The sequence below is a fragment of the Trachypithecus francoisi genome, unplaced genomic scaffold, assembly GCF_009764315.1.
Source record: "Trachypithecus francoisi isolate TF-2019V2 unplaced genomic scaffold, Tfra_2.0 Lachesis_group2, whole genome shotgun sequence".
Taxonomy (NCBI): domain Eukaryota; kingdom Metazoa; phylum Chordata; class Mammalia; order Primates; family Cercopithecidae; genus Trachypithecus; species Trachypithecus francoisi.
The window spans coordinates 94,244,660-94,264,345 of NW_022681465.1; the positions used below are offsets into that span (position 1 = coordinate 94,244,660).

The 19,686-nt window shown below is 41.4% G+C and overlaps 1 protein-coding gene across 2 annotated transcripts in view; it reads left to right on the plus strand.

Moving 5' to 3' along the window:
* The window catches only part of IPO11 (importin 11), a 229,452-nt gene that overhangs the window by 194,685 nt on the left and 15,081 nt on the right, over nt 1-19,686 (plus strand). For both annotated transcript variants that reach the window (XM_033179672.1, XM_033179673.1), the window contains one exon: nt 1,071-1,155. In XM_033179672.1, the coding sequence (XP_033035563.1) occupies nt 1,071-1,155 (85 nt within the window). The remainder of the gene's footprint in view (nt 1-1,070; nt 1,156-19,686) is intronic.

The window sequence follows — 19,686 nt, forward strand, 5'->3', positions numbered from 1 at the left end:
GCTACAAAGCAACAGAACCCAAACTTTCTTTGCCACTGTTTATTCGTTAAGAACTTAGGATCATGCTGGGCGCGGTGGCTCACGCCTGTAATCCCAGCACTTTGGGAGGCCGAGGCGGGCGGATCACGAGGACAGGAGATCGAGACCATCCTGGCTAACACGGTGAAACCCCGTCTCTACTAAAAATACAGAAAATTAGCCGGGCGTGGTGGCGGGCACCTATGGTCCCAGCTACTCGGGAGTCTGAGGCAGGAGAATGGCGTGAACCAGGAGGCGGAGCTTGCAGTGAGCCGAGATTGTGCCACTGTACTCCAGCCTGGGTAAGAGCGAGACTCCATCTCGGGAAAAAAAAAAAAAAAGAACTTATGATCGTGTTGATAAATTACTGAATTCTCCTGTTACAAGTTAGGAAACAGTGGGGTTTATTCCATCAGTTTGATTCACTAGACTGTTGATTTCTGGTCTCCCTAGAACCATTGTTGACTGAACAGAAACTGTTTCTGTTTTCTCTGCTAATAGTAAAGAGCATGGTGCAGATATTCAAAATAAATGATTTGTAACTACCCAGAAAGTACAAGTGCTATCAGGGACAGATTCCTCATAGCACAGTAATGTCATTTGGAAACAAGGTAGATTATTACATAATTAATATGTTTGTGATATCTAAATTATTGCATGTATAAAATTCTGTAGATGTGAAAATTATGGGGAAGAAGTATTTTTTAAGAGTTTATGTCATTTTTTAATAACATATAAAGGGTATGCATGCATTACTTTGTCAGCTGATGTTTCATTGTTTCAGAAGTTGCGTGTAAATAAATTACTATCTGAAATGCCCCAGAAAAATGCTGTAAAATGTTTTAGTGTGGCCCTTTTTATAGTGACATATCTTTTCATAATTCAAAAATTTTGTTAAATTTTAAATCTAAATTGTCTAGTCTTTTTCTCACATTTTGGTGTGAGAAACTAGGAACAGAATTATTCATGTTCTTAGTGATTTTAAGGGCTTATTTTTAAGTGTATTGTAGATATTTTTTATTTAAAACATGTTTTTTAAAAAATTATTATAGCTGTATGTTGATGTCTCATCTTGAGGAACCAAAAGTAACAGAAGATGAAGAACCACCCACAGAACAAGATAAGAGGAAAAAGATGGTAAGTTATAAAAGTAGCTTCTAAAAATGAAGAACCATATATTATCATTTTCTGTAGGTTCAGAAATATCTCCTCTGTTTGTCCATCCAGCTATGTATCTATCCATCTATCCCATGTTACAGAATTAATGTAAAGTGTACCCTAAAACAGATACGTTTTATTCCTAGTACAGAAAGTTGAGGATAACTTTTCATCTGAAATAACTGTGGCTTGTCTTAGTGCAGAGCAGATGATTTAGTGTTTTACTTGTGGAAAGTGTGTGACCTGCAAACCTTATTTAAGTTGAAATGTGCGTTCTTCTGTTTTGAGGAGATGTGCTGAAATTTCCTTGCATTGCCTATTGTTTTATAGATCTTCACATGAACTTTTGCTGACCTGCATCATAGGCTTTTATAAAAATGCCCTTAAATTAACCACTAACTAGTAAACACCACTAATTCTCACCAGAGCAATCTGATAAGGGGAAAAGAACAAAAAAATAGGAAACACCTAAAATATCTTGCCTTTTAAAATTATATATAATCTTGAATGTTTAAATATTTATTTTGACTGTGAATATAAAATAGGTACATAGGAAACTTCTTCCCCTTTTGTTTTGGAATCTTTTCTTGTCTTCTGGCCTCATCGTTTAACTAACTTTATTATACCTTCTTTCCTCATTTGTAAAATGAAAACAATTGTATCTGCCTCATAGATAGAATAAATATTTAAAATGGTTATGGATACCTAGTAATTACTCTGTGTTAGCTATCATTTTAATCGATCATTGTATTTACACCTTGCATTACAGCACGTTAGCCTTCAATGGCTTCATCCTTAGCTTATAGCTAACGTCGCACTGCTCTCAGAGCATGTGCAATGCTCTTCTTTTAAACTGTTTGAATTTAACTCATTTTACTTTGCTTTATGCTAGGTATCATCTCCCTAGCACATAGTGTAGAGGACAGGACAACATCCAGGAATTCTTAAGACCTGAATTCTAGTCCTTTTTGTACTATTACTTGTAACTTTGAGCAAGTCACCTAGTCTTTGTAGATCCGTTTTGCCTCATCTGTGAAAAGCGGCAGAAATTGGATTAGCAAATTTCCAGGGCCTGTGAACTGAAAAATTACTGTTAAAACTCTTAATGTCATTCCTTTTCTTCCCCCAAAACAATGGTTATACATGTAATAAGTCCTCATTTAACATCACTGATAGTTTCTTGGAAACTGTAACTTTAAACAGAACAACATACAATGAAACCAGTTTTACCATGGGCTAATTGATCTAATCAAGAAGCTCCTACAGCATATTTCTGGTCACAAAAACACCACCAAACTTCTAAATAAAGATCCAAAACACTTCTAATATTTAACATTGAAGTAAGTGTGAGCTGTACATACATTTAAGAAATATTAATAAAAACAAGTTAAATTATTTTCCCCCTTTTTGGGGGAATCAGTGAGTGATGATGGTTGTGGTGGTGAGTTAAATCAAGGAATAAATGTTTGCAAAGTGAAAATTGTAAGGAGCACCTCCTACTACCTTGCAGTTGAAAAACAAAAAGAACAGATCTGGCGAGCTTGCTGAAAGCTTTCATACAGCAGCATTTATATGCATTTGTATGACCATAATTTGTATTCATTCATTCTTTCATTTTTCCAACCCACTTATTCTGCTTTAGGGTAGTGGGTAGCTGGAGCCTATCCTAGCAGCTACGGGTGCAAGACGGGAACCAGTCCTGGATAGGACACCATTTCCTGACAGGGTGCACTTGCACACACTTACACTCACTCAGATGGGAACAATTTAAACACGCCAGTTCACTTAATGTGCACATCTTTGGGATGTGGGAGGAAACTAGAGTACCCAGAGAAAAGCCACACAGACATGGAGAGAACATGCAAACTCCACACAGACAGTGGCCCCAGCCCGAATCCATTTGTTTTTCTTATCAAAGTTATAATGAAATGATGTTAGCAAGGACCTGCTGCACAGTCATGCACTGCTCAACAACACAACATTTCGGTCAACAGCAGACTGCATACTGTAGTGGTCCGTAAGATTATGATACCATATTTTTACTGTACCTTTTATGTGTTTTGATGTGTTTAGATACATAGATGCCACTTTGTTACAGTTGCCTACGGTATTCGCTACAGTAACGTGCCGTACAGATTTGTTGCCTAGGAGCAATAGGTTACCATATAGCCTAGGTGTGTAGTAGGCTGTACCATCTAGATTCCTGTAAGCACACTCCATGATATTTACACGGGGAACTTGCCTAACCATGCATTTCTCAGAACATATCCTCATCTTTAAGCAATGTATGACTATATTCCTTTGAAATTAAACTGTTGTGTGTTTTTTGTTTTGTTTTGTTTTGTTTTTTGTTTTGCAATGGAGTCTCACTCTGTCACCCAGGCTGAAGTGCAGTGATATAATCTCAGCTCACTGCAACCTCCGCCTCCCAGGTTCAAGCAATTCTCATGCCTCAGCCTCCCGAGTAGCTGGGACTACAGGTGGTGGATACACACTGTTACATTTATTAAGACCCATAGAATAGACTACAGGTGCGTGCCACCATGTTCGGCTAATTTTTTTTTGGTGTTTTTAGTAGGCATGGGGTTTTGCCGTGTTGGCCAAGCTGGTCTTGAACTCTTTACCTCAGGTGATCTGCCCACCTTACCTCCCAAAGTGCTGGGATTGCAGGTGTGAGCCACCATCCCTCGCCTATGTGGTATCTTAAATACATGGAAAGTATTTTTTTTTTCACCCACAGTAATAATAACCTTTAAGTATAGCCTAACATTTGTCTTTCTGCCACTCACACCCCCACTTTATCATTCTAATTATATGTAGTATTGGTTTATAGAACAACCATTTTTTTTTAAGTGGCTGATTTTATTTGAAGTTATTTACTACAGTAGGTATTTAATATAGATTTATATTGTCATCTCTAGTAAGATTTCTAGTACCTTGGTCTTGCTCTTGGATACCCACTGCTCTTGGATATGCTGAGGATACCACAGCAGTTTTTGACTGAAGCTGGGATTGTGTATTGTAACATTTAATAAATCTAATTATGAATTCTTGCTAATTTTCCAACAACTTTAAACAAAAAAAATTTGTTTCACTTGTCTCTTAGAATTATAAGTTAATGTATTTTTTCAGTAATTATGTCATTCTTGAACTGTGTTGTCTATAACATTAGACATTTTTTGAGAACTATCCAGTGATATCTTGGTTGTTTCTTCAAAGGGAAAGAGTAAGTATTTGCTGGTAAATGGTTATGCATTATTCTTTACAAAAAAAAAAATTAGCAGCAAAGGTTTTTCTCATTTTAAAATGAAATTATTTACTAGGAAGAAAAATATAGCTGCTTAGTTCCAAGGTCACATAAATGAAAATTTGATTGACTTACTGTCATTGTTGTCTTAAAGTAGTCCCTAAAATGTGGTGTCTGTGTTTCAGCAGCTGCTTTGGTAGAGAATAGCAGTAGTGATTGTAGTTCAGAAAGGCAGATGATTAATATTATATCAAATGTGCCAAATAATTTTCCATAGGTTTCTGAGAATTCTCTATGTTTTATTTCAAATAAGGATGAAATTTACACTCAGGAAAGCTATTAAGCTGTCCAGACTTTTGATCTCCCTTTTCATTCAGCCTCTCTCTCTACCTTTCATTGCAGTGAAATAATACTTAGAGTAGCAAATGCAGCTCAAGCATTTCATTTAATATATGTTTCCTTTCTGTCCAGTGTGTTATTATAGTAGAATAATTCATGACCTTTACTATAAAGACGAGCTAATATATTAATATCTTAAGTTTTTTGTAAATTTTTGAAATCTGACTTATAGTCACTTATAAGTTGTAATTTCCAAATTCTAGTTTTGAGCACTTTAATGCTTTCTCACAACTCTATGATACCAGCTAACAAAGTATTATTATTATTACGTATTTATTTATTTATTTTTTGAGATAGTCTTGCTCTGTTGTCCATGCTGGAGTGCAGTGGGTGCAAACATGGTTTCCTCAGCCTCGACGTCCTGGGCTCAAAGAACCCTCCTGTCTCAGCTTCCTGTGTAGCTGAGACCACATGTGCATGCCACTACACTAATTTTTACATGTTTTGTGGAGACAGGGTACCACTTTGTTGCTTAGGTTGGTCTCAAACTCTTAGGCTCAAGAGATCCTCCCTTATCAGCCTCCCAAAGTGCTGGGATTACAGGTATGAACCACTCCACCCTCCCTATTTTTTCATATTTATTATTACTTTTTTTTTTTTAATGGGCAAATGAAAACTGTATGGATCTGTGGTATACAACATGGTGTTTTAAAATACGTGTATATTGCGGAATGGCTGAATCAAGCTAATGAGCAAATCTGTTACCAGTTGAGCTCATTCAGAACGAGAAGAGTTGGGCCAGGCGTGGTGGCTTATGCCTGTAATCCCAGCACTTTGGGAGGCTGAGGTGGGCAGATCTCTTGAGCCTAGGAGTTCAAGACCAGCCTGAGCAACATAGCTGAATCCCGCCTCTACAAAAAAAAAAATAGCTGGACGTGGTGGCATGCACCTGTAGTCCCAGCTACTTGGGAGGCTGAGATGGGAGGATTGCTTGAACCTAGGAGACGGAGGTTACAGTGAGCCAAAATCATGCCACTGCTACTCCAGCCTGGGCAACAAAACGAGACCCTGTCTCAAAAAAAAATAAAAAAAAGGAAAACCCTTATGTCTCATTACAAACCACTGAAGTTGAAATGTTGTGCAGGGCCAGGCACGGTGGCTCACATCTGTAATCCCAGCACTTTGGGAGGCCGAGGCAGGCAGATCAATAGGTCAGGAGATCGAGACCACCCTGGCTAACATGGTGAAACCCTGTCTCTACTAAAAATACAAAAAAATTAGCTGGGCGTGATGGCATGCTCCTGTAGTCCCAGCTGCTGGGGAGACTGAGGCAGGAGAATCGCGTGAACCTGGGAGGCGGAGCTTGCAGTGAGCCGAGGTCGTGCCACTGTACTCCAGCCTGGATAACAGAGCAAGACTCAGTCTCCAAAAAAAAAAAAAAAAAAATGTTGTGTACATTATCATTTGAATGTATTTTAAATTGAACCATATATATGGCAAACATAATCCACAGCTTTACTTAGCTTTTTAATGCAACCATGTATATGTAGACTGCGGCTCTGGCAAGCTTTGGCATTATAGTCTTCTGCCTAGGCTCTAGCATATGTAAGTAAACTATACGTTAGATTGAGTTGCATTTTATTTCATAAATTTATAAGTACATCCTAAGTTTCATGCCAAACGAAACAAATCCTGAGCATGGCTTTTGTATTGTCTTAGTGATTACAGTTTCTCTACTGCTCTTGAGGATGGAATTGTCCTGCTATCAGAGCCTACACATAGCTAACATTTTTCTCTTAGAGCAGAGACATATCCCTCAGTTCCCCTCCCTGCTTTCCCCTCCTTTACTCATCAACTCTCTGAAAACTTTTATTTTATCTAACTTTTGGATCTAGAAGGTTTCTTTAGACTTGCACTTACTAGAATTTAGAATACATCATCAGAAGGAAAGTGACACTGTTATGAATTGAAAACATTTCATGAGGTTTTCTGCAAATCTTTATTCCAAATATAATGTCAACAGGGCACCCTGTGGTAGTGGCTTGGAGTGGGAGTGGCTTGGGGTGGCTTGGGGTCAAGTTTGAAAACCTGACCACTGAAAACCAGTAGACTGATTCCTTTGCCTTCTCCCATTTGCTTCTAGAAAACCTCAACAGAATTACTATAAAGATAGAATTGTATTGGTACTGATAAGGTACTGTGATGTTCTTAATTAAATATCAGTAATTTTTAAATGTATGCATAAAATACATTTTCCTTTTGCAAATAATAATATGAGAATAATTCATCATCATGTTGGTGGCTTCAGAACTGCCCTTTGAGAATCCTTACCTTATAGCATTCAGTAATCAAGATAAATTATAGCATTTTTGAAAATACTTTTGTATTCAGCTTACATGCACTGCCACTCAGGTTATGAGTTGAGAGGTTTTTTTTTTTTTTCTCAACTTGCACAGTTAACATCTATGCTTCTATTGTCATGCCACATCTCTTTTTGTTTTTTGTTGTTTTTTTTTTGGAGAGTCTTATTCTGTCACCCAGGCTGGTATGCAGTGGTGCTATCTCAGCTCACTACAACCTCTGCCTCAGCCTCCCAAGTAGCTGGGATTAAAGGTGTGTACCACCACTGCCAGCTGATTTTTGTATTTTTAGGTTAGAGACGGGGTTTCACCGTGTTGACCAGGCTGGTCCTGAACTCCTGGCCTCAAGTGATCCACCCGCTTTGGCCTCCCAAAGTGCTGGGATTATACAGGCATGAGCCACCACTGTGGCCTCTGATGCCACATCTTGACCCCAAACCTTGAACTCCAACATTTCTCTCTCATCATGGTGTCTTCTTCCTTACTAAGCATTCCTTTTCTTTTGGTAGATCTATTCTGAATTTTTTCTGGAGCCCTACAATTTTTCCTTACTTTCCCCTCTTAAATCCTAGAATCCCACATTCTTTACTGTTTTTACCTTTGTACAAGCCATATCCCTCACCCTGTCTATTTCAGACTTACTGGATCTGGGGGCCTGGGAACCAGGCATACATATTTTCTAAAAGCTTCACATGTTCTTTTGGTGTACAACCAGGGTTGAAAACCACTAGAATAAGAATTAAACCCCTTGACACTCTTTTTTTTTTTTTTTTTTGGAGACGGAGTCTCGCTCTGTCGCCCAGGATGGAGCACAGTGGCCGGATCTCAGCTCACTGCAAGCTCCGCCTCCTGGGCTTACGCCATTCTCCTGCCTCAGCCTCCCGAGTAGCTGGGACTACAGGCGCCCGCCACCTCGCCCGGCTAGTTTTTTGTGTTTTTTTTTTTAGTAGAGACGGGGTTTCACTGTGTTAGGATGGTCTCGATCTCCTGACCTCGTGATCCGCCCGTCTCGGCCTCCCAAAGTGCTGGGATTACAGGCTTGAGCCACCGCGCCTGGCCCGACACTCTTTTAAGAAAGACCTCTACAGTCTGCCTCCTTTTAAACCTTGTCCTGTATTCTCATTCTGTCTCCTTCACTGGCTAAACCAAATGACTTGTCTCCACACGTTATGTGGTTTCTGCCTCTATTACATGCTAGTCCTCCATCTGGAATAGTCCTTTTGTCCCTTTTCTCTCCACTGAGCTTTTGCATTTGCCATTTTAATTCCCATATATGCTGTGTCCCCCACATAGACACAACCTCCCCCACTGTCCACATCCTGTACCACAGTGTTACATTTGTTACAGCTGATGAACCTACATTGACACATCACCGAAAATGCATAGTTTACGTTAGGGTTCACTCTGGTATTGTACATTCTATGGGTCTTAATAAAAGTATAACGGTGTGTATCCACCATTGTAGTATCATATGTAAGAGTTTCACTGCCTTCAAAATCCTCTGTGTTCTGCCTATTCCTCCCTCCCTCCCCTGAGTCCCTGGTGTTTTTACTGTCTCCATTGTTTTTTCTTTTCTGGAATGTTATTTAGTAGGACTCAAATACTATGTAGCCTCATATGATTTTTAGTCAGAAAGTCAGCAGAGTGTGATGTTGCAGCTAATGCATGTTGCCACTAGTCTGGCTCACCATGTTGGTGTGGGGAAGCAGCTGGAAGTGCAGCAACTCCACATCCTGCCACATCCTCTCTAGCTTCTCTTACTTCAGAGCCAGGCACATGCCTAGTTTCGTAATGAAGACATTGGCTTCTCTTAGAAGATATCTCATCAGCAAAGTTGAAGACTTGTAAGTGATGAGAGGCTGAAGGGTGTTGCCATCTGTTCTTACAGGTTCTACTATTTCTTGCAGTTTCACTTTGCCCTGTCCCTTGGGCCATATGACTTCAGGTTGTAGCATCACCAGCACAAAAAGAAACAGCCTTCCATGGACTAGACGTTTTACTGGCTCTCACAATCATGGAAGATAAAATCCCTATAATAAAGCCCATGTATATGATTGATAGAAGCTTCCCAGTGCCTAACAGCTTGTGTGATGTATCTCAGGTGCTCAGCAGTGTTTACTGAATGGATAAGTGACTGGATGAACCAATGAATGAATGAGACACACAGTCCCTGCCCTCAAGGAACTCCTAGACCAGTGTGGAGACAGAACTGAGATGTAGGGCCGACAACACAATTAAGTGATTTTGACATCTCTAGTAGAGCAGTCTGGAGAAGAGCTGGGCCTGCCACTAGGCTTCCCTGTCACCAGTGTCTCCCTGGTTTGGGTTTATGCTGTGTGAGGTGATGGGCACTTCATTAGACTGCTATGTCAGTTGGTGTCCCCAGAGATCTGGGAGCACATAATTCAGTGTCCTAGTGTCCAGTAGGTGACTGCAAAGCTTGTTCCTGAAAATGACATTCTAACTGTTGTGCGTCCAGCTGCTGCAGCAAATATGAAGTCAACTCACAGTTCAATGTGTGGGTCTGCTGTGGCACCTGCTCCTGGGACCACATTGGATGTGGTCATTGGTGATACTGTAATTGTAGCAGTTCCATTTAGGGAAGCACTGCCTAGCTCTCAGGAGGGAATAACAGCAGTCATGGGTGAGGCAACACCAGTTGTTGGCATCCACCGGCTGCCCCTGGCCCACCAAGCCACAGTGGCCGCAGTAGATTAGGTACTTGTAATATTACTGGATATTTTTTATGATACTGTTTGAGTGAATAAAAGCATAGGCTTGAATGCTTTATAGTCGTTAACATAGAGGTACTCATATGTTAGTGTTAGACTCATGTCACTTTATTGCTTGCCATCTGATTCTTTTTTTTCCTTCAAAAATTACTGAAATAATTTTGTTTCTTTCTTTATCCTTTGGCACATGATGATCTTTACAAAGTTTGTAGATAGATAATGGGATAAGTAGAAAGCAGTGTATTGTTGTTTAATGTACTTTTTCTTAATTATGAGTGAGACTAAGAATTTTTTAGATGTTTATAGCTCATTTTTTTTTGTTTGATGAATGGCTTGTTCATATCTCCCTCTCACACACAATTTTTTACTGGACATTTTGTTTGATTATCTGCTTCTGAATAAGAGTCCCATGGTAGATTTTATTTCCCAAGAATAGCCATAATAATATCTCCTATTCCACATGCTCCTTTTTTTTTTTTTTTTTTTTTTTTTTGAGGCAGGATCTCATTTTCTCACCCAGTCTGGAGTGCAGTGGTGTGATCTGGTTCACTGCAGCCTCTATCTAATGGGCCCAAGCTTCCTCCCACCTCAGCCCTCCAAGTAGCAGGGACTACAAGTGCACACCACCATGCCTGGCTAATTTTCATATTTTTTGTAGAGAAGAGCTTTTGCCGTGTTGCCCAGGCTGGTCTTGAACTCCTGAGCTCAAGTACACTGGGATTACAGGTATGAGCCACAATGCCTGGCACACATGCTCTTCTGTAAAATGTGATTTTGACATTCTTCCTCATTGGCAGGTTGGGTGTATATTCCTTCCCTTTGAAACTGGGCAAATTTGCTGATAGTTTATGACTTCCCAAGTCTCGATTATAAGATACAGCTTCCACCTGGTTCTCTAGGGACACTTGTACTTGGAAAGCAGCCACCATACTATAAAGAAGCCCATAAATCCATAAGAAGTAGGCCTCATTTTCCCCAGCTGAGGTACCAATTGACAGCCAGCATTAACTACTGAACTCATGAAACAGTGACCCTTAAGATAATTCCAGGCTGGGCGCGGTGGCTCACACCTGTAATCTCAGCACTTTAGGAGGCCAAGGCGGGCAGATCACGAGGTCAGTAGATCAGACCATCCTGGCTAACACTGTGAAACCCCGTCTCTACTAAAAATACAAAAAATTAACCAGGCATGGTGGCGGGCACCTGCAGTCCCAGCTACTCAGGAGGCTGAGGCAGGAGAATGGTGTGAACCCAGGATGGGAAGCGGCGCTTGCAGTGAGCTGAGATTGTGCCACTGCACTCCAGCCTGGGTGAAAGAGCAAGACTCCATCTCAAAAAAAAAAAAAAAGAAGGGCCTGTGTCACCCCGAGCCTTCAAGTCTTCCCTGTATATATCCTAGCCACTTTAATTTTTACAGGAAACCTTGCAAGGTGAAATTACCTATGACAGACTTTAAAACAGTTGTGCAGTTTTATCTTTATTTTCTTTTTCACATGTGCATTGTGTGTGAACATCATATTAATAAATCATCTGATTTTCTGGAGATGTCCCCTTGGAATAAAGTACTTTAAAATAAAACACATATAAAAGGAAAGCTTTTGTTATATAAACTATTCAGATGTTATTTATGACTTCCTTTGAACTTCACAAGAGTTGATTTCATCCCCACAACTGTCTTACTGCGCTGGAAGAAACCTGATGAGTTTCTTAACCTTACTTCAAAATGGCTTTGTGTCATTGTGTGAATTAAGTTGAGGTAACTTTTACATACAAACAAAGAAGAGGAAGGATCTTTGTTTAATAGTGGTTCTCAACTGGGTACTATGTTGCCCTGCTCCTTGCCCCTCCCTGCCAGCATTGTCATTACAGGACAGGGAAGTGCTACTGGCAGTAATGAGTGGGAGCCAAGGCTGTTGCTAAAGTTCTGCAATACTTAGAACTGAAATGGGAGAGTTTCCTGACGCCCCTCAACAGGATATGCAACAGAGGTGTGACTTATCCACAAGTGCTCAAACCCCTTGCGGGAGGGGGAGCATGCAGACAAGTAGGTGCAGGAGCCAGGGCAAGTACCCCTGGGCTCTGACCCTATGACAACATCCAAGGGTGGTAGCCCACAACTCCCAAAACCCAAGTGTGTGTGTGTGTTACAGTCCACTTTTAGCTTTGCTGTCTGCAGGCAGCTTGAGCATTAACCAGCTCAGTGCCCTCTTAGTACCCAGGTCCTTGTCTGGCATCCAGGAAGAATCAGCTCACACACAGACTTGAAGATGGTGAATGTGGGGGTTTTATTGAGTGGTGGAGGTGGCTCTTAGATGTACGGGGAGCTGGAAAGGGTATGTGCCGAGACCAGCTTGTCTGGGAGACCCTAACCCAGTGGCGCTAGAGGAATTAAAGACACACACACAGAAATAGAGAGGTGTGAAGTGGGAAATCAGGGGTCTCACAGCCTTCAGAGCTGAGAGCCCCAACAGAGATTTACCCGCATATTTTTTAACAGCAAACCAGTCATTAGCATTGTTTCTATAGATATTAAATTAACTAATAGTATCCCTTATGGGAAACGAAGGGATGGGCCGAATTAAAGGAATAGGTTGGGCTTGGTTCACTGCAGCAGGAACACGCCCTTAAGACACAGATCGATCATGCTAATTGTGACTTAACAATGCCTTTAAGCAGTTTTCCACCCTGGGCGGGCCAGGTGTTCCTTGCCCTCAATCCCGTAAACCCCCAACCTTCCAGCTTGGGCGTTAGGGCCATTATGGACATGTTACAGTGCTGCAGAGATTTTATTTATGGCCAGTCTTGGGACCAGTTTATGGCCAGACTTTGGGGGGCTTGCTCCCAACATGTCTCCCTTCTTTGATTTGCAAAGAGATAAAAGGGCAGCTTTGGTGTGAGCTACTTCTTGCGGGAGTCGGGATCCACATCTGCAAACTATACAAAGACAAACAACATAGATTAAAAGCATGATTGTTGTTGAAATCACAGAGCTTCCAGGTGTTTTTATCCATTTTTAATGAGTTACTAGCTGCTAATTTGTCTGCAGCTCCTTTAAGCACTCAGTGCCTGGCATTAAGGTCAGGTGTGCCTGGGATGCTTTAAATATTTGTTTGTTTTTTAAATTTTGCTGTATTTAAAAACAAGTTTGTAGAGTGTCCTTCTAGATGCTTTTTTATTCTTTCCCAAATTTTGATCTTATTAAGAGCATTTAATAGTTTCTACAAATCCTTCTGTTAAGCTCCTAGAGCGGTCCATATCATTTGAGGTTGAGGTGCCACTAAACCATCATGGTTCCAAGTAACAGAAACTTTTGCCATACTTGTTATCATTTCTACCATCTGACCATTTTGTTCAGATCATCTGAACGTCGTGTGACCCTGGCACGCAGACTGAGAGGTGCAATTCAAGCTAAACATCCCCTTAGGGGACCAATTAATAATGATTCCATAGGAATCGTTGTACAGCACCTTTGCCTGTTCTGCAATGCAATCTTCCTAAACAAGTACGTTCATTTTTTCTAACTGGGTCCAATCCTGTTTACAAATAGGTTTTTGAGGGCGGTATGTCTCAATTATAGGAGCAGATTTATTATGGTAAATACTGAGATCAGAAAGCATGTGTAACTGTGTCAGAGTGATTGCATCTAGGCATTATTGCCAGCCAAGATTGATAAATGTACCCAGTAAGTATAATTGTTCTCTGTGTCAGCCCTTATTGAAGGAATACTCACAGCAGTGGTGATAACCGCTATCATAGCTACCATTAAATTATTCATTGTGACTGGTTGTCCTGCTTTCCTCAGGTTTTCTTCTGCCATCTGTGACAGCTTCTTGATCTGTCCCCAGGTGGGTGGCTGTGTTCGACAGGTGTTGCTCGTGACAGTTGGGGTCCTCCTCAGCGTCAGCCTCAACATGGCTGCAACCGGGGGGTCCTCGGGATCCTCCCGGAATCTCCTCCTTGACATCTGGCTCATGATAAGGTTTCAGGTGTCTTGATGGTATCCAAATTGGCTGTTGATTTTGGCCTGGAGAAATACAAGCATAACCTCTACCCCAAGTTGTTATTTTACCTATTTCTTAACTTTTTGTTATTGGATCTTTTCACCAAATAATGCTAGATTCAATTGTGTATGGGCTGCCCAGTAATCCCCATTTCCCCTCCTTTTTTTGTTTTTGTCATCAATTGATCTTGTGTATGAAATCATAACAGCATTTTCAATTAACTGTGTGGAGTGAACCACGTATGAAGAATCAGAAATCACATTAATAGGCATATCAAAAGCAGTCAATACGTCAATTACAGCTACAAGCTCCATTTTTTGAGCTGAAGTATAGGGCGTCTGGAAAACTTTACTTTTTAAGCCCAAATAAGAAGCTTTACCATTACTAGACCCGTCTGTAAATACATTCTCAACACCTTCAGTTGGTTTAAATTTAGTTATTTTAGGGAGAATCCAGTTAGTTAATTTCAAAAACTGAAACAGCTTCGTTTTAGGAAAATGATTATTGAGAATACCCACAAAATCAGCTAAATGGGTTTTCCAAGTAAGACTGTTTATGAAGGCTTGCTGTATTTGTGCCTTCGTGAGAGGGACAATAATATTTCCAGGATCATATCCATGTAATTTAACAATGCGAGTTCTCCCAATCCCTGTCATAGTAGCGATTTGATCTAAATAGGTGAATTAGTATGTGGAAGAAAAAGCCACTCTACTAAGTCCTGTTCTTGGACAGTAACACCAGTAGGTGAATGCTGAGTTGAAAAAATTAGCAAATCTAGAGTCTTCTCTGGATCTATTTATCTGAGCTTTATGGACTTGCTTTTCAATCAGTTGTAACTCTGCCTCAGCCTGTTTTGTTAATTGCCTAGGGCTGGTGAGACTAGGATTTCTTCTAAGGATAGAAAACAGATTACTCATGGCATAGGTAGAAATGCCTAAAGCAGGTCATATCCAGTGAATATCCCCTAGTAATTTTTGAAAATAATTTAATATTTTTAATTTATCCCTACGTGTGTTTACTTTCTGTGGCACAATAGTGTCATTTGCTAAGGTCCCCAAGTAGGAGTAAGGAGTAGTAGTCTGAATTTTGTCAGGAGCTATCATTAAACCAGCACAAGAAATTGAATTTTACAAGTGATCATTGTCTTAATTTAATTTAATGTAACTTAATTTAGGAGAGCTAAGTAATTAAACATGAGGCCAAAGTGCATAAGAAAGCGGCAGCCCTTTATTGCAAATATGCACACACTCTCAGGAGAGGTTCTGGGTTCTCTGGTCCTCAGGTGTGGGGGGCCAAGGAAGTCGCACTGGTGCTCTTGGGTGAGGTTCTCCGGTCCACGAATTCGGGGGCCAAAGAAGTCACGCCGGCTCCTGCCGGCAGTGGACTTTTATGCATTGGTACTGGAAGGGGGAGGGCAGTGAGCAGGATAAGGGCGTGATAGGGGCGTCTCCATAGGCGTGGCCGGGTAAGTTTCGTATGCTCGGTTGATCTGCATCTTCCCGGGCGCGGGCTGCATTTTCCCACGCGCAGGAAAGTTGATGAGGAAGAACCCGGAAGCAACATGGATTGTGCCTTCTTGTTCACCTTCCTTCATCTTGTCCTTTCTCCCTCACCCAAACAATCATAACATTGGAGTAATATTTCTCGAGTGGGGGCAGCACAAAGTATATCATCCATATAGTGAATAATGTAACACTGTGAAAATTTTTTTCGAGTAGGTTCAATTGCTTGCCCGACATACATCTGGCAAATGGTAGGGCTGTTCAACATGCCCTGTGACAACACTTTCCAATGATAACGCTTAGCAGGCTGCAGGTTGTTTACTGCAGGAATTGTAAATGCAAACTGTTCACAGTCTTGCTCAGCTAAAGGGATAGTAAAGAAACAGTCTTTTAAATCTATGACTATTAAAGACCATTTTTTTGGAATTGTAGCAGGAGAAGGCAATCCTGGCTGTAAAGCTCCCATAGGTTGTATAACTGAATTGATGGCTCTTAAGTCAGTTAACATTCTCCATTTACCTGATTTTTTGTTAATTATGAAAGCTGGAGAATTCCAAGGAGAAAATGTTGGAACTATGTGCCCATTTTCTAATCGTTCAGCAACTAATTTCTCTAAAGCCTCCAGTTTTTCTTTACTTAGTGGCCGTTGTTCTATCCAAATTGGCTTATCTGTTAACCATTTTAAAGGTATAGGTTCTGGAGGATTAACAATGGCCGCCATCAAAAATTTTTTCCTAGTCTTTGGCGGGAACTTGGTTTTTCCACTTGAAGTGGTTCTTTCAAACCTTTCCATTTTTTTTTCTAGTCCCATACCAGGGACATACTCATTTCATATATCATATATTGACTTTGAGGGCTATATAATTTTTCTGGAATTAGAACTTGTGCTCCCCATTGTTGTAATAAATCTCTTCCCCATAAATTTATAGGTACAGAAGTTATAATTGGTTGAATAGTCCCAGGTTGTCCATCAGGCCCTTCACAATGCAGAATGTAACTACTTTGATATACTTCATTGGCTTTACCAACTCCAACCACGTTATATTGAGCAGGTTGAATTGGCCACGTGTACGGCCAGTGCTGTAGAGAAATGATTGAAATGTCTGCCCGTGTATCTGCCAAACCTTTAAATTTCTTTCTTTGAATAGTTATTTCACAGGTAGGATGCTTATCGGCAATTTGATTTACCCAGTAAGCTGCTTTGCCTTGTTTATTTGTGCTTCCAAATCTTCCTGTTCGTTTAATTTCACTTTTTCCCATTCGCACATATGGCAGTATCAGTAGCTGTGCTATGCGCTCTCCTGGCTCTACTATTCAAGGAACAGAAGTAGATACAACAATTTGAATTTCCCCATTATAAGCTGAATCAATGACTCCTGAATGTATTTGTACGCCTTTTAAACTTAAACTAGACTTTCCTAAAAGTAATCCTATTGTCCCTGCTGGCAAGGGTCCACAGATTCCTGTTGGTACGTTTTGTAGGGGTTCACCAGGCAGAAGGCCCACAGCTTTTGTGCAGCATAAATCTACTGTAGCACTACTGGCTGTGGCGGGGGACAGACATTGTACAGGGGTGAGGGAATGGCCTGAGCCAGAAATGCCCCGGTTTAGAACGGGGCCCAGGACGGGCCCCTCATGGCGTTTCCTGAAATCGGGTTCCCTTCTTTATCAAACTTAGAGTGACACTGACTAGCCTAGTGTTTTCCTTTTTTACATTTTGGACATATTTCAGGCTCAACAGTTTTCTTTTTTCCCCTATCTGGCAGCCTGACTCGCTGATTTTTTCTACTTTCTCTTTTAGTATGACCATGCTCCCCACAGTTAAAACAAGCTCCAGGAAATTGAGTATTTCCGTTATCCACTCTCAGTCCTGCCATTGCCTGTGCCAACAAGGTAGCTTTATGCAGATTACCTCTGATACCATCACAGGCCTTGATATAATCAACTAAATGTGTTTTCCCTCTAATAGGTCGCAGAGCAGCCTGGCAATCAGGATTAGCATTGTTGAAAGCTAATAACTGCAACACTATATCCTGAGCAGCCGAATCTGCAATAATCTTAAGAGACTCCTGTAACTGAGCTGTAAAATCAACACATGGTTCTCTGGGTCCCTGTTTTATAGCACTGAAGGAAGGGTATTGTTCTCCACCTGAAGTGATTTTTTTCCCAAACTCTAATGCACACTCCTCTAAGCTGTTCTATGGCATCATCCTGCATGACCAGTTGTGCATCTAAACCAGTCTAGCCGCCAACCCCCAAATGCTGGTCTGCAGTTATATTAATTTGAGGTTGGGCCTGGGCATTGCGAACAGCCTGAATGGAAGCTTCGTCTGCCCACCAAGTTTTAAACTGTAAGAACCAAGCAGGAGTTAGACAAGCTCGAGTAAGAACATCCCAGTCAGTAGGAATCATCCGACTGGAAACAATAACATTCTTTTAACAGTCCCATTACAAAAGGAGAACCTGGTCCATACTGATTTATTGCTTGTTTTAATTCTTTGAGTAATTTAAAAGGAAAATACTCAAATGTAGCTATAATACTTCCCTCTTGATCTGTGGGGGGTGTATTCTAACAGGAAACTGCCAAGCCTCTAAATCACCTTCTTGTCTAGCTTGCTGAATTCCTACCTGAATAGAACTAAGAGCGGTCACTCAAGGCGCTGCTCAAGCAGTCACTGGGACAACTACTTTTCGCCAAGTGTCCTCCAGAAAAGAAAGATTTAGGGGGTCATTTTCTTCAAAATAATGAGGAGGGGGTGCAGAAGTGTAGGGATGAACCTCTCCTTCCCTTGCCACTTTAGCTTTAGTTGGCAAATAAACTTGCTCTGTAACCTCTTCTGTTACTTTGCTATACTCTTGTTCGTCCTCGTTATCAGTGTGAAAAAGTTCCAAGGCTGGAACGAACCAGACCCCAAACCTGTCCCATTGTTACCCTGATGCTTCCAAGCTACCCTTCTTACTCACCACGGGGTTTGCTTTGAGAGTACTGGGGTGTCCTCTAGCTAGTTTTCCATTACAGCCATCACTTGGCGACCCTTCTGATTTGTTTTTCTAAGATCACCAGAGCAGGCACAAAAGAACCAGCGAGCAGGCAAGGGTAGGAGCAAAACTGCAAATTTATTTTTTGGTCACCCAGCTTCAAGGAAGAAGGTGTGGGGGTGAGGTCTATCGGCCTCCGGCAAAGGAGGCCAAGAGAGTCACCGGGTGGAGCTCTCAGGCGGAGTTCCTGATACAGTCCCGACTGGGGACTGGGAAGTCCACGTGGCGTACTGGCCTGGAGCTGCTTTTCTAGGAGTGGGAGGGCAATAGGCGGGGCACAGGCGTGTGGGGGGGCGTTCCGCAGGTGCGACCAGGTAAATCTTGGTCTCTACGGATTGACGTCACCTGGCGCATGCCGGTCGGTCTGCACCTTTCCCAGGCGCCAGCTGCATTTTCGCGCGTGCGGGAAAAGTAGGTGATGAAGAACCCGGAAGTGCACCATCTTGCCTCCGTTCGTCCAGACAGCTTCCACCTGGATTCAAGCCCCCACGAATGGACGCCACTTGCTGAGACCAGCTCAGTTGGGGAGACCCTAACCCAGTGGCGCTAGAGGAATTAAAGACACACACACAGAAATAGAGAGGTGTGAAGTGGGAAATCAGGGGTCTCACAGCCTTCAGAGCTGAGAACTCCAAACAGAGATTTACCCACATATTTATTAACAGCAAACCAGTCATTAGCATTGTTTCAATAGATATTAAATTAACTAATAGTATCCCTTATGGGAAACGAAGGGATGGGCCGAATTAAAGGAATAGGTTGGGCTTGGTTCACTGCAGTAGGAACACACCCTTAAGACACAGATTGCTCATGCTAATTGTTTGTGGCTTAACAATGCCTTTAAGTGGTTTTCTGCCCTGGGCAGGACAGGTGGATTGGGGTTTATATAGGTACAGGATAGTGGGTGTAGTGGGCCATACGGAAATTTTTGGGCATGAAAACAGGAGTGCCTGTTCCCATTTAGGGCGTCAGGTTTCCAGGCTTGAGGGTGCGGGCCTTTGCTGGGGAACCGTTCTCTTCTACCCAGTATTTCCGTTTCCTGTCTGTATCAGAACAACTCCCCCCCATTAAAAAGAATTATCTACCCAATGTTTGATGGTGCCACGTTTGAGAAACCCTGAATTTAAGCCACTCATGTTTTGTTGGGTGTAATTTTGTTTGAGTTTAGATTTTGCAAGTAAAATTATCTTGTTTCACTGAGCAGTGGGTAGTTGTAGGAGTGCCATTCAAGAAGTATTTATTAGGTGCATACCACGTGCTAAAATAGCAAATGGCTTATAGAGGGCCTTG